The 15,278-nt window shown below is 41.5% G+C and overlaps 1 protein-coding gene across 3 annotated transcripts in view; it reads left to right on the plus strand.

The window, feature by feature from the left end:
* The window catches only part of PCDH15 (protocadherin related 15), a 1,303,618-nt gene that overhangs the window by 1,120,411 nt on the left and 167,929 nt on the right, over nucleotides 1-15,278 (plus strand). For all 3 annotated transcript variants that reach the window (XM_059729933.1, XM_059729932.1, XM_019484297.2), the window contains one exon: nucleotides 3,938-4,078. In XM_059729933.1, the coding sequence (XP_059585916.1) occupies nucleotides 3,938-4,078 (141 nt within the window). The remainder of the gene's footprint in view (nucleotides 1-3,937; nucleotides 4,079-15,278) is intronic.

Here is a 15,278-nt window from a genome sequence, read left to right on the forward strand (position 1 = left end):
TGGAGCAGAATTTGCTTTTAAATTTTAAAAAAGGCTTTAAAAAAACTGTGTGGCCGTGGTATTGGAGAGAAGGTTGTTTCATGAATCAGGAGCTGAATAAAAGGGAGGAAGTAAAGTTCAGAGCCAAACTGTTGCTTTTCAAGATGGAGGGAAGTCAGAAGTGGAGTCTCAAAGGTATCTGTGCTGGGCCCAATATTGTCCAACCTGGAAATGGGGAGTGCATAATGAAATCTCCAGGTTTGCAGGTGTACAAAATTGTTCTGGGTATTCTAGTTGCAAACTGATAGAGAGTAGCTGCAGAAAGATCTCACCAAGTTACGTGAGTGGGCAAATAAATAAAAGATGAACTTCAAGTGCAAGGTAATGCACCTGGGGGAAAATAACCTCAACTATATGTTGGGTTCTGAACCAGCTGTTATGACTCAGGAAAGAGACCTTGGAGTCATTGTAGCTAGTTCTCTAAAAATATCAGCTCAGTGTTCAGTGGCAACCAAAAAAAGTCAATGAAATATTGGGCATCATTAAAGAAGGAATAGAAAACAAAAAAGAGAACATCGTCATGGCATAATACAAATCTTTGCATCTCTCAAAAAGGATGTAGTAGAATTAGAAAACATACAGAGAAGGGCATAAAAAAATTATCAGAGGTATTGAACAGTTGCCATACCAGGAGAAACTAAGAAGTCTAGGACTCTTCAGTTTGGAAAAAAAGCTGAAAGGGGATATGATAGAGGTCTATAAAAGTCTGAAGGGTTTGGCCAAGGTACTATTGTTCACCAAGTCCCTGAATACTAGAACTAGGGAGCACCCACTGAAATTAGTAGGAGGCTGGTTTAAAACTAACAAAATAAAGTACTTTTTTGTGCAATGCATAGTTAATTTATAGTCTTCATTGCCATAGGAGGTGGTAGAAGTAGATGGTTACAGCCAGGTTCAAAAAGGGACTAGACAAATTCATGGATGATAGCTTTATTAATATCTGTTGGACAGACCATAGCATAGTAATAAAAGCCTTGTTGGAGGCAAGTGAAACATCAAGTAGACTTTTGCTATTCAAATTTAGAATATTAATTTATCTTAAATATGACAGTACAGAGGCACATTTCAGGAGGAGCAGTGGTGAAATAGCACCTCAAGTAGGCAGAATGTTTCTGGAGCTCTTACATGTTCGGGAAAAGTGCATAGTTTTTAGGCCTGTGTGAAGCTTCGGTCCCTGATTTGATTCAGTGGAGATTCAGCCCGATTCAATGGCTGAATCTCCAAATCCAAATTGAATCAGAGGACCCTTTAATCTCTCTGAATTGATTCAGAACCTCTGAATCGATTCAGAGAGATTCGGTGCTTTGGATGTAAATATAGCTTTAAATGTCTTTTCTACATACCTCTAGGTAGCAGGGGCTCTGAATGCTGTGGTGCTGGGGCAGATGCAGCATCCCACAGAAGCACTGGGGGCTCCCCAGCCCGCTCAGCAGCAGACTCGGAAGTGGACCAGAAGCACTTCCGGTCCACTTCCTGCTCCATCGGGGAGTGCCGGGGGGGGCCCTTCTGGTACTTCCGGTCCACTTCCAGGTTCACTGCTGAGCATGCTGGAGAGCCCCCCATGCTCCTGTGGGACACTACATCCACCCCAGCACTGCAGTGATCATGAGCCACGCTGCTACCTCAAGGTATGTAGAAAAAAAATTTTAAAGCTGTGCCTGTGTCCAAATTACTGATTCTCTGAATCAGCATCAAATCTTCAGATTTGGATTCAGCCAAATTGAATCAGGGATAGTAACCTGAATCAACAGATCGAATCACTGTCTCCAGTTCAGTCCAAATCCAAATCGAATAGGGCCTGTTTCACACAGTCCTAATAGTTTTCTACCTCCAAGGGACTGCTTCTCCTGCAGTGTCATCCTTGCTCTGCATATTAGTACAGAGTAACCCTTTTCTCTATGGCATCATGGAATAAACAGAATTTGTACTCTAAGGAGGTCAGGGATATAGGTTATAGCTATGTTGGTCTAAAGGCAAAACCAGTCAGAACTCTTGTGCTAGATGCAATATCTTTTATTAGATCAACTAGATAGTTGTGAAAATATTTTTATATTTGCAAGCTTTCAGGCTCACACACCTTTCCTCAGGCAATGGAGAATGCAAAGGTTGTAAAATTTCTCCCAAGTAGAAAATAAACTTCATATTGCACAGGAGAACTGGAGGATGGCATCTGTTCTCCTGGGTTGAAAAGTTCAATTTATGGAAATTAGGCTTGAATAAAAGTTAGAGCAGTCTATTTACCTCAAAAGGTGTCTGATGGCAAGCAGGACATTGAATTTTGCTTCTTTTCTTGTTATGTTATTTCATATTGCACAGGAGAAGTGTATGGAATGGTTCTCCTGGGTAGAGAAGTGTAGTTGTGGAAAAGCTGCTCTGAGAGTATGTAAATTTAGTTCAAACAAAGGGCTGGAGCAGGTTATTTGTTATGAGGTCTCAGGATATTTAATTTTGCTTCTTTCTTGTAAAATTATGAAGTTTTACACAAGAGGGCATGCATTGTAACCAAGTGAGGCTATTTACAGCCACCTGTGAAAGAGGTTGGCTCCTTGTTTGCTCCTGCACAGATGAGTAAAGCAGCTCACAGTCTGGTAGTGGAGAGTTTGGGGATTTCTTTATTAAGAGAATAGTTTTCTGAAAAAAATAATTCCCTTAGTTTTAAATGGGATATTCACTTTGTATTTGTGTGTTGGTTTATCTCACAACACGAGAATAGAAATTCACTTTATTTTAGAATCCTTTTTTCTTTAATCTGGCTTATTCAGTTACCAAAATGTGACTTTTATCGCCAATTACTTTTCCTAAATAAACAAATAAATCAACCAAAATGTTGGTAAACTATTGAAAACTACATCAAGTGCAGCCTTGCCCATCAGCACAGTAGTGATTATAATTTTTTGATAATAATTATTATAGATATTGCAGTATAATATAGGATAATATATATATTTTTTACCACAGTCAAGTTTTTAATGAAAATGCTAATGGGGGATTTACATGACTCTAAAGGAGTTCAGTGCTGTTTTCTGCAAAATAATAAATAGTGTCTTTGAGGAATAACATATTCCTGGCTTTGGTATGCCATTGTTTGCCAGCCCAGTGCCAAAACCTGTACACACTTGATCAACTTCACCCTGATGAAATATTAGGAAATGGTAGGCTTGCACAAGTTAATTGCACCAGAGCATCTTATAGAAAAATCTTGTTGGGACTAAAGTCAATTGCAGTTTCATTTAGATGATGCTGAACTTCACTTATTTTTATTGATAACCATGGCTGAAATCAGTTCTTCAATAGATTATAATAATGGTTAAATGCTATTTTAAGATATTAGAGTGTTCAGTATGAATAAAAAAAGAATGAGACATCTGCCTCCTGTGAGTCCACAAATTATTTATAACAATTAGCTTCATAGGTTGCATTGCTGGTGCCACGCTACTGAATGAAAATTCTGGTATCTTTTTAATATATTACAGACCCTGCCATGCTGAAATCACAGACATGTAGGCTGCATTTAAATAAAGTCTTTGTTTAAAGGAAAGAGTACAATTTTAGTCTCATGGTTATCTGACACCAACCCTGAAAATGACAAGTAAAATTATACCAGAGATTTTGGGAAGAGAGTAGATTATTGCTGCAGGAGTGGGTGATTTATTTAGATGGCTTTTGCAAGTTTTCCCAAAGTTTGCTACTCCAGAACCCAAGTCCAGTGTTTATGTTCAGCCATTATGCCCCTTTGAAGGCAAAAGGATGGTGAAAGCATGTATTCCTCAGTTCCTATACTACTAAACAGAAATAAATAATGTCTTTGCAAGAAAGTAAATTTAACCATAACTATTTTGATTAAAAATATAGAGGTATTAGAAAGTTATAAGCTTTTTTTTTTTTTGCTGGATTTCAGATGTGTTTGATATGAATGAAAGAACAGGTGAGATTACTGTTAAAAAGACTCTTGACTATGAATCTGTGAAAAACTATGAACTTCGAGTCCAAGCTGACTCACTAGAAGTCGTTCGCTCTAACTTACGTGTACCTTCCAAAAGTAAGTTGCATTATTTTATGGCTTTCCTATTTTATTGTTTGTAAATATCTTTTGAATATAAATATTATATATTACTATATTTTACAGGATATTAGATTAATTCTAATGCATTCTAACTAGTTTCATGATGAGCTACTTGGAGTACGATATAAAAAATTATATCAAATATATCATAGCCTATACATTTATGATACCTCAGTCATGTCCTCTCTTAGGACAGAGATGTAATGTGGTGTAGAATTAAGCCATCACTAATTATGTCCTCAATGCCTTATAGCTCCTATTGATGCTTCTGGGAGTTATAGTTTTATACCATCAGGAAGATGAATCACCAGGAATGTATTCATGTTCTAATTGTGATTATTGTTTCTCTTTTTACTTTAAACATGAGATAGCCTAAAAAAAGGCACAATTTATTTTTGTCAATAAATTATACCACCCAAATACATACATTTAACTTTTCTGCTGGGTTGATTTTTATTAAAGTAGGGATCGATGTGTTTTAAAGCTGTCAATGGTCCTATGAAACTTCAGATTGAAAGCTTTTCTTATTAAATTAGTCAAGAAACAGTTTTAATACAAGTAAGCAGGTTTTCACTCTCAAAGTATGAATCTGCTAAAACTGCAAACACTAAGCATACCTGGATTATTGGGTATAAATAACACCCCTCCCCCCCAAAAGGAACATTTCACGGCAACATTTTTGTGTAACATCTATTTTGAATAAAACCTAAGATCATCTCCTCAATATACTTAGTGTTTCAGCTGAGTTCTAAGGAAAATCTAAAAAATAAAAGACATGCAAAGAATTCTCAATTGATTATTATGAAATCTAAAGTTACAAGGGACCTCAATGGTGCAATCCGTTGCAAAGCCACAGAATTTGCTGTTCTTAAATTTTCCAAAACAGATAACTCTCCAGTGGCTCTTTGGAAACCTCCAAAGAGCTTTATAATAAAAGAATTGCATAAGAGAAGTTATATGTTAACTTGTACATTTGATCAAGTGAAGCTTATGGTTGTTTAAATTATTAAATTCTGCTTACTACATCACAATTGCTTAAACTTAATGGGCAAAGGTAATAAAATAAGGTACTAGACTTTTCATTACATTTCTTCTTTAGAGATAATTTTTCTTTATACAGGTTTCATTTTTCTTTAGAGCTTAGAAAATTATCCATCTTTTCCCCCGTCCATTCTACATTCTGCAGTCGATTTAAATGAAAAGGTTTTGCAAAAGCATGTGTGGCTTCCAGTTTAATTCAGAATGAAGCTGTAGTAAAAAAAGATCAATTGATTCAGAATGCCATATAATACTGGTAGTCTAATGTGACACTGTCACTGGTAGGTGTTATAAGGTTTTGGCCCCCTTTTGGTCGGTGCCTTGCCCCCTAGCAACGTCAGGGTGAAATCCAGTTTTAGTGCCACCTAGATGGTTCAGACACTGCTCCTTCTCACATGCCACATCTTTGATGTTTGTTGTTGGGGAGAAAGTTCCCTGTAGGTGGCCCGCAGGGGTCTCAGCCCTGGGCTTGTTTTGTGGGGCTCCAAACCTCCCCTTTATCCCACCCTTACCTCATCCTTGGCCTGGGTAGATGCTGCTCCCCTCAGGTCTTCTCCTGTATGGTTCTACCTCATCCACACTGCCCGCCTCCAAAGGGTTGGGTCTTCCTGGCCGTCAGTCTTCCCAGGTCCATCCCTCATCTTTGGGTCAGCTTTCCCTCTCCTGGGTAACTAAACCTGCCTCGACTGGGGCTAGACTAACTGACAAAAACGTAACTGAAAAATGACTAGTGTCTGCTGACGAATACCTGAGATTCTGTCTCTCTGGGCCCTCAGTCCCTTGGGGAGACTCATCCATCCCTTTTATCCTAGTAGGCAATTGCCCTGTGCCCAGCCTCTGCTGTCTCTTCTGGCGTGACCTCCCTGGGGCCTGGATGACCTGTGGTCCAGTTGTCCTGGTCCCTCCAGCTGGTGTCATGTACTTCCCCCTCCAGGGGCTCATGATCCCCCATGCTCTGCTTGCTGCAGGGCTGCCTAGGGATGCCTAAGGTCCTGAGGGGCTGTCCCCAGCCATGGCATCTGAGCTCCTGGTCAGAGCCCCTCTGTTCTCCTGCAGCATCTCTTGAGGCTGGTGCTCCTCAGTAGGGCTCCCTTGCCCCTGTCAGCCCCTGAGGCTGCTCTCAGCCTCACCTGTCTGGGTCCTCTGGCAGGTGCCTGGCTCGTTCCCCTGGCATCCAGGGTTGGAACCTACTGGCTCCACAGCCAGCATTTCACAGCTGGGATTCTGCTCCCCACTCCTCAGTGCCTCCTCAGCTGAGTCCCTGGCTGCCTTTTGAGCAGCCCACGCTTCTCAGGGGCCATGCCCTGTCACAGGCCAGCTGGGCACTGTGTCTGTTTCAGTTTTATCACAGGCCAACTGGGCTGTTTAATTCAGTTTTGGATTGAGGAGGCAAAAATTAGGAGTGAAGTAAAGGCAAATTTATTATACTTTACATACATACAACAGTTAACAGAAAGATAAATGTGATAAGCAGATAATGCAGTATTAAAAAGCTAATAGTAAATAATAATAACAGATAATAACAACAGATAGATAGATCAACTCTGTCACAGGCCAACTGGGCACTGCAAGGGTATTAGCCACTGGGCTGTTTAAAACAACAGTCAGACAGACATGGGTTGGCAACTTATCGATAGTCCCTCAATGCCAGGTATGCGTCAAGTAATTCCAGCGAAGTCAGGCATCCCTGATCAACACTGTCAGAGGGGTTACTGGAGAAGGTCCCTTGATCAGGATCCGATCCTCACTCACACCAGGAGTCCAGGGTCCGGGCGTGGAACAGAAATGACCGTTCTGTTCCCTCCTTCCTGCTGATCACCTGATACATGCACTTTTTAACACCTAATCTTATGCTAATCTGTTGGCTTTAGAGCCACTCACAATGTTACCCTGTAGCTGTTACCCTATGGGATTGAAAGGTGTAAAAAATTATCATAAAAGTTTACTACCCAAACTCGAGTTTGTCCAATAAGCAAATTATGATGTAGCACCTTTAGGTTTGAAATTGACAATGCTCCGCCTAAGCCCCAACCCCTTTTAGGTTTCTTTGAATATGCTTTCTTGGGACATGCTTTCCTGGAATGTGTTGGGAGTGCCAGACAATAGGATCCAGTTTTTTATCTTTAAAGCTGAACCCTAAGCAGAAACCGTTAGGTCAGCTAATCTCACAGCTACAGCTTTACCTATGGGGCCCAGTCAGTTCCACGAACAGTTAATTTATCATTTTGGTTAAACTTACGACAGACAAGTTACATTTGCGGTTTACAAACTTACAAGCTTTATATTAACTAATATTACCTTTTTAGGCAAAATACCAAATGACTCTAAGAAGCACATATTTATTGCTTATTAATCCCTCTGGTTCTGGCCATCACAATGCCCCCAGTGCTTGCTGATACACAGGCTCAGGCAGCTGCAGAACTGCCAAGCCTGCGTCAGCATTTCTTTCTGGCTGCCACTCATCCCGGTTCCTAAGGTAAGTAATGAGGCATGTCAGGCAAGGGTTTGGGACACGTTGAGGGAACTCTTGCCTCCCCTCTCACAAACACACATATATATATATATGCATATGGACAATGAAACATATACATAAACCATTTTTATTAGGTAGCTTTCTGTCTTATGAGACACTGGGCATGTCTACACATGCCCCTATGGCACCATTGTTACTGTGCTCTCATTTAGTACTTCCTTTAGGAAGTACTACAGCCTGAAGTTGATACTTCCTTTAGAAAAGTACTAAATGTCAGCAGAGTAACAGCCATTACTGTGCTATGCTGGTGGCACAGTTATTTTTAGCTGCTACGTCTCCATAGTGGCATGCTATAGCAAGGAAACGTGTCACTATGGTGATGTAGCTATGGCATCATGGTTAGTGCCTGCCAATGCTATGTTGCTGTAGTGCATTGCTATGGTAACATAGCAACTCTGTAGACACACCCACTGTAAAAAAAAGGTCCAGGTTTTCTTCCACCTATTAAATGTATGTACTGTTGCACTCTGCTTGAGGCCCTGAAAAAGTTAATACAAAAGATGGGATGTTTGTCTTCCTCTTAGATTTTCTGTGACTCAGTTTTAAGGGTGGTCTTTTGTTATAAGTGGTCTTTTGTTATAAATGTAATACTATAAATGCATTCATAGATTTTCAGGATTTTGAACAGGATGGAATAGAATTGTACTTAGGCACCTAGCTCCATTTATATACCCAAGTAGTGGGAAAAGATTTGCCATGAAAGATACTGGATTTGATTCTCCATTCCCTTGCACTTTGGTGGTAATTTCAATTAGTATAAAGTAACTGCAGAGTGGGAATACACTGGTACAAAATCAAAGTGAACACAGTTTGTTTTTTAGAACAGTGTTTTTCATCCTTTTTTCATTTGTCAACCTCTTAAAAATGTCAATTGGAGGTGAGGGCTCCTTGGAATTGCAAATGTGGGTCTTCACATACTTTTCATCTTTCGTGGGCCCCTTAGAGATAGTCTGTGGATCCCCAGGTGGGTCTGTGGACCACACATTGAAAACCACTCTTCTATAAAAGCAGATAGATGCACATGGTGCAGTGTGGCAAGGAATCAGGTGAGAGGAACCCTGCAAACTTTGTTGAAGACCACTTGCATAAAACTAAAGATTTGATTGCTCTCAAAGATAGATCTCTGTATAATTCATACTGTTGTCTATGAAGTCCATATTAGCACCAAGGAAAAGACGTGTTCCCATTGTGTGGGTTTGGTTCAGTTATAGTGTCATGGCAGTTGTTCTATTGTCTTTATTTCTGGGTGTTCTAAGGGTTAATTTATATGTTACACTTGGATCATACTAAGGGCACTTAAAACATGAGTATCCATATGTTAAAGTTTGTTAATTTATCTTAAGTGTCTTCTGAGTATTACAAAGTTATGCAACTGCAGGCATGGGTAAACTCTGGGCCATTCTACCTATTTCATGTTAGGATAACTTCAGTCTGCTCCACAGAAATAAAACAAGCAATTTGCAGTTCTCCAGCATCCTGGAATACATTGCTCCAGCCCTCTTCTCCTCCCTAAGTAAGGAATGAGCCCAGGTGTCCTGGCTCCTAGCCATCTCCCTGCTTACCAGCTCCCTAGTGGCAAGTCAGAGCTGTGCGTGCAAGAAACAGTATTAACTGTTAACATCAGAACATGCTGTGAGCAGTTGTATTTTAACACTGCTTAACATTCCACAGATTTAGTATGGTACATAACCTTAACTGTTGTAGCAATTTGCCCAACTGGATTATAGGAGGATTATAGGTGGCCTTTGTATTTTATTACCTTTCAGCAATTTAGAGCAGCCTGAAATTGATATAGCTTGCACCAAGAAACTATTAAGGCTGCTGGAAATCACTGATGTGTAAGGACACCTGACCACAGTCCTTTCCACTGGCCAACCCTATGCACCTACCACAAAAAGGCTGAAAGATATAGGAATCAATATAATGGTTCTATATCTCTAAATTCCTCTCCTCTTCCCTGTTTAACCATGTGTCCCAGGAAGCATTTCCTATATATAGGTAAACCAAAACAATGGTTGAAAAGAAACACAGCATAGAGGAACATCTAACCCTCATTTTTGTAAAACAAAAATTGATAATTGGAAGTGAAGAATGATGACATAGATATTATTTTCTATAAGATACAAGATATAAGACACAAAAGCCACTGGCCTTTAAAATAGTTGGTAATTTATATAGTTATAAATTATCTTCATGATCAGGTCAAAAATGCTGAAATAAGTATACATTGTTCTGCATTGTTTTAAGTAAAAAAACCTGTTAATTTATAACACTTTTTAGTCATTCATATTACAAAATTGTAATTACTCATATTCCAATATAGAAGGATTTTGAAATAAAATCAGAATAATACATTTAATTTCCTCTTTAAAATACAATAGTCATGGACAGGGACATCAGTCAAAAGACCGTGTTGAGAGAACTATACAGGATTTCCCATTGGGTAACTAACCTTGTAAATAAGGATAAATTGTAGGGCAATTAAGATAAATTGTCGGACTGTGCTCAGGAAAACTCTAATTGTATTGATTTCATTTTATGTTTTTGCTTCAGGGTACATCCATGTAATGCATCTCTGTTTCTAGGAGAAGAACACACTTGAAACAATCTCCAAGATTAATGAGACTCTATGCTTATAATTAACACTTCTTGCAAATGCCACTGCTATCGTTCTTATACAAAAAAGTTGGAGTGATGTTGCCAGCTATATGCTAGCGTACCTGAAATACCACAATCAGTAAATAACTTAAGACACCTCTGTTACTATATGGGTCTTTGGAATTTTAATTGCAAATTTTTAATGCTATCATATTTATTTTACAGTAAGGGTTTTATTATTTGAAGTAAAATCACATTTTATTGTTTTGTTTTTAAATACAATCAGTATACTGTTCTAGGCATCTCAAAAGCCTATGGTAGAACTGTGTTATTAATTAAACTGAGTTTTATTCCAACATAGTTCTTTGACATTTCAGTATAAGATGAAATTCCTAATGTGTAAGACACTTTTACCTTGATTTTATTTCAGCAGAACAGTTTTAAAGCTGTTCTTAACCTACAATGCAGTATCTAATACAGGGGTGGAAATTATTTCAGCTGGAGAGCTGCTTAGCAAATTTTGGTGAGCTGCCGAAGGCCACATGGGTAGCCCTGCCCCTTGACAGTTGCCCTACTCTCCGGTCACCATATTGGGATCAGAAGTCCCACCCCCTAACCCCTGACCTTTGCCACTGGAAGTCCTTCCCTTTGCCCCCCAGAAATGATCATTTTGGGAGGGGAGATTTGCCATCTTGGAACAAGAAAGAAACCAGATCATACTCAAAAAGGCAACCACCTACTATAACATATTTTAATTTTATTACAAAAAAATATTTGTCATGATTTGTGTTTGCATACCATATATACAAAGAACATCATAATAACTCAAAATAAAATCTTACTCTTGTTTATTGTGTGGGGGGTGTAAAGGTGTGGTTGGGGGTGTGTGTATGGTGGGGTATGGTTGGGGATGTGTGTATGGTAGGGTGTGGGGGGTATATGGTAAGGTGTGGTTGGTGTGGGGATGTATGGTGGGGTGTGGTTGAGGGTGGGGGTGTGTGTATGTATGGTGAGATGTGGAGGGATATGTATGTATGGTCAGGTGTAGGGTGTGGAGGGGTTGTGAGGGGGTGTGCGGGGGTGCTTGTGCCCTGCACAGACACTGGCTCTCGGCAGTGAATGGCTCTGGCCAGAGCTGTGCATGGAGGCAAGGAGTGTAGCCTGGCCTGCCCGCCTCTTTTGCAGGGACTCCACATGGCACATGTGCAACTCCTGCATTTGCACACCACCCAGAGAAGCCTCATGCTGGAGCCAGCTGCCTTCCCCGCCCCCTGCCTTGCAGGTCCCAGGACTCCACCAGAAATGGAGGGGAGCCCTAGGCCCTGCTTTCCCACAGAGTCCCGGGACTTGCACGGCAGTGGGGGGAAGGAAGCCAGCTCCAGTGCATAGGGCTGTCCCCCGTGTCCCTCGAGTGTGGGACCTGCAGCCATGCCACACAGAGCCCTCAATAGAGGTGGGCCAGGCAGGCAGTGCTTCTCACCTCCACATGCAGTACTGTCGAGCTGTGAACTGCTGGGTGACAGCACCTGCATAGGGCACAAGTGCCCTGAGTGCTTTTGCCTGCTGCTGATGACAGCAGCAGGAGCTATATGTCACGTGAGGGAGAGTGTGGCAGGGGGTCCCCACACTCCCTCACCCTCCTTCACACCCACATGCTGCCTACCTAAGCTCTGTGCTCCTGCTGCCCCCGTGGGCATGGGCTTCATGCTGTCACCAGCCCCAGCCCCATGCTCCCTTTCTCCACCCAGCTCCAGCTCCCACCCCCTGCTTCCCTACCTATTGCCTGGAGTCAGCCGGATGCCAGGGAAGCTGAGCAGGACCCCCTGGGGTGGCTGTGTCAGTGGCAGCAGCAGCCCTACCCAGAAGCTGCTGCTGGCTGGCCTGGGTGAGAGTGAGAGTGAGAGTGAGGTTCAATAGGGTATGTTGGGGGCAGGATGTATATGTGGGCACTTTGCTCCCAACCTCATGGGTAGATAGGCTGGGTGGGGTACAATTCAAATGTTGGGTGCCTGTGGGCCAGATGAAAGTACCAAGCAGTCTGGATCCAGCCCACAGGCTGTATTTTGTTGTAACAGGTCGCCCTTCCCAGCGCCATCTTCCTAGTACTCCGCGCCTTGCATGGGGCACTCTTGGATCTTTCTTTAGGGTTCTCATGTCCCACCCTATACTCTCCTGCCACGTCTTGATGGAAATTATGATTATGTTCTTGCGAGCAGGAGGCTGCCTATTGTATTGGGTATGCTGGGGACTTTCCCCTATGTGAGACTGACCCTTGATTTTCTCTAGCTAGGCCTCCCTGTCTAAACCCACTAAACAGGGTTTGACTCCAGGTCTCTCACCTTTTTTATCATCTTGAGGCCCATGGCCCCTTTTCCTGCTCCAAGCTGGAGCCTGGCCCAGAGGCTCAGGCACCAGCCCCACAGCCAGAGGGTCACAAGCCCAAAACCAGGGGACGACCCCAAGCCTGCAGCTTCCCAGGCAACAAAAAAAACTACCAACACCGAGATGCACCATAGGTGCATCAGAGCTCCCTGGCTTGTTTAAGATCATGACTTGCTGGCACCCTAGGTCTGTGCCCCTCTCTGGGACTTCTCGCTGCCCCTCCCTCTCTGGGGCTGGGGTTCTTACAATGCCACGGGTTCCCTATGAGGCCTCCTCCAACCCCTAAGAGCCTCACCCAAAACACAGGTCTCAAACAACAAACAAAACACAAGCCCCTGGGCTATAACCTAAACTCAAGCCTCCCAGCTATAACAACATTCACCCTACCGGGAAATACTCCGTCCTTCCACAGTGACAGAAGCTGTTCCTGCAGCCAGGCCTCTCCCCTTTGGTTGCTCTAGGAGAGCTCCTTCCCCTTTGGCAGCCAGGAGGGAACTACCTCCCTGGCCTCAGTCCTGGTGTTTAAATGGGAGCCAAGCCCTCCCCTTCCGGTCAGCTGACCGCTAGCAGGTGTGGGTCACTGGCTCCCTCTGGTCACCCTAGCAACCGGCACCTGAGTAGCTATTCCGGCTCTCCAAGTAGCAGGCACCTTAGTGCCCTGCTACATTTGCCCACCCCAATCTAATACATATTTGAATCAAAATGAATTCTATGTTAATACTCTTGTGTATATATAAAGCCACTATCAAAATGTTGCTTTATATATACAAAAGCAGAATATACAAAGAAGTCAATAAAAATAGTTGGTAAATAGTGATCACTGAGACTCAGTTGCCAGCTTTTGACAATACTACTGTAATCTTGATCTCTTCTGTGACCTCTGGTCTATGCAAGGAGCACAACTGACTGATCTAGAAGTAGCCATGATAGCTATTGATGTCTGATTTCCACACTGAGAAATGTTTCAGAAGGAGAAGCCATCTATAAGAGATTTATTTAAGGTTCTTTTTAAAGTATAAACCATGTTGTTACTCTGCATGACACAATTGTATGGAGGATTTAGGGAACATAACACTCTTAACATTAGTGCTTGTGCACTGAGGGCTTATACATATTGCAAATCCAGGCACTGGAACTGAGCATGACTCAAAACAGCAAAGTATTCAGGGAGTAGAAATATGGGGATTGAGAGGGAAGTGGGAGGAAGCAGAAGTATTTCCTTATTAGTATCACCCTGATCCCACTGGAACAACCAGTACACTTGATGGAGGGAGGAAGTAAATTGCATGTAAAGTGCTCACATAAATAAAAAGGAGCTCTTGAGGAACTGTTAAATGTATGAATTTCTCTGAAGCAGAGTTCCTTTCCAAAGACTTTCCTGGAGGCATGAAGCTGCGTACTGCTTATTGCTGGGGTTTAAACGAAAATCTCAGCTGACACCATATTTAGGAATCAATCCTCCTTTCTGTCTAAGAGAAGTTGCTGTATCATCCCTCTGGCAGGAATAGGGCTTATGCCAGCTGGTGAGGCCCTCTTGGCTCAGATGTCAGGGAAGTCAGCCAACCAGCTGACTACATGAAGTAAGCTCCTTAGTGCACAGACTTCACCACCTACTTCTGTTTATAGAAATCTTTGTGCCAAACTCATACAAAAATAGCATTAATGCAACATAAATATTTAAAATTAAGGAAAACAGGGAAAGCTCAGTTACTTCTTCAGCCCTGAAAAATAGTTTGTCTGTATAACATTGTTTATCCTCATCCTTTAAGACTGAGATCTTTCAAAGCACTTAATAGACCCAGCTCCCCACTTCTACCAATCATCAACTCCCTACATAGGAGCTGGGGACTCAACACACTAGGTGTTTTAGTAATCACACTCTAATACAGCATACAACATCATGGTGCCAATGGTTATTTTGTACTACATGTCGTAAATACAGTAACCTGCAGTACAGCACTTATTGTGCTCTGACTTGGCTTGATCTTTAGTGATTACTGAGATCTATAATGAAGAAACCAGAGCCAAGATTCTGATCAACTTGACCCATTTGTGCAGAAGGGGAAGCTGTTTCCTCTTGATAGTTGCCTTTTTCCATACTTGGTAGAATAAAATAAAGTAGCCCTACTAGAGGGATTAACTAATGCTGAGCTAGTTCGTGCATGTGAATTAAATTTGTAAATAGTCCCTTTCTGATTTATTTCTTAGAATGTGTAGTTGTTCTTTAATATTAGGTAACTAACATTGCCAAAACCGTTTTTTTACTGACTAAAACCCAAGCATCAAATTGAAGGCCTGAGATTTTGCCAAATCATGCAAATCTTTTTTTTTCTTATTTTTCTGGTTGATAATAAATATTTTCTTATCAGGCTTGTTTTGTCATATGGTATTTCTGAAACTATAACTATTTTTCTGCAGTAAATAACCTAATCCTTTGCTAAAAGACTTTAAAAGTCCATAAAAGTTTAAGATAGTTGAAGTGAGCAGGATTCAATATTTTGGAATATGCCACCAAAATGGGTAATGGAATGTAACCTCAGTCACTGTACAGATGATTGCACATGAATCAGCTGAAACAATTTCAATGAGGATTTTTAAAACTATCTAGCATAACCTCAGGACAAG

The sequence above is a fragment of the Alligator mississippiensis genome, chromosome 6 (assembly GCF_030867095.1).
Source record: "Alligator mississippiensis isolate rAllMis1 chromosome 6, rAllMis1, whole genome shotgun sequence".
In the NCBI taxonomy this organism is placed as follows: Eukaryota; Metazoa; Chordata; order Crocodylia; family Alligatoridae; genus Alligator; species Alligator mississippiensis.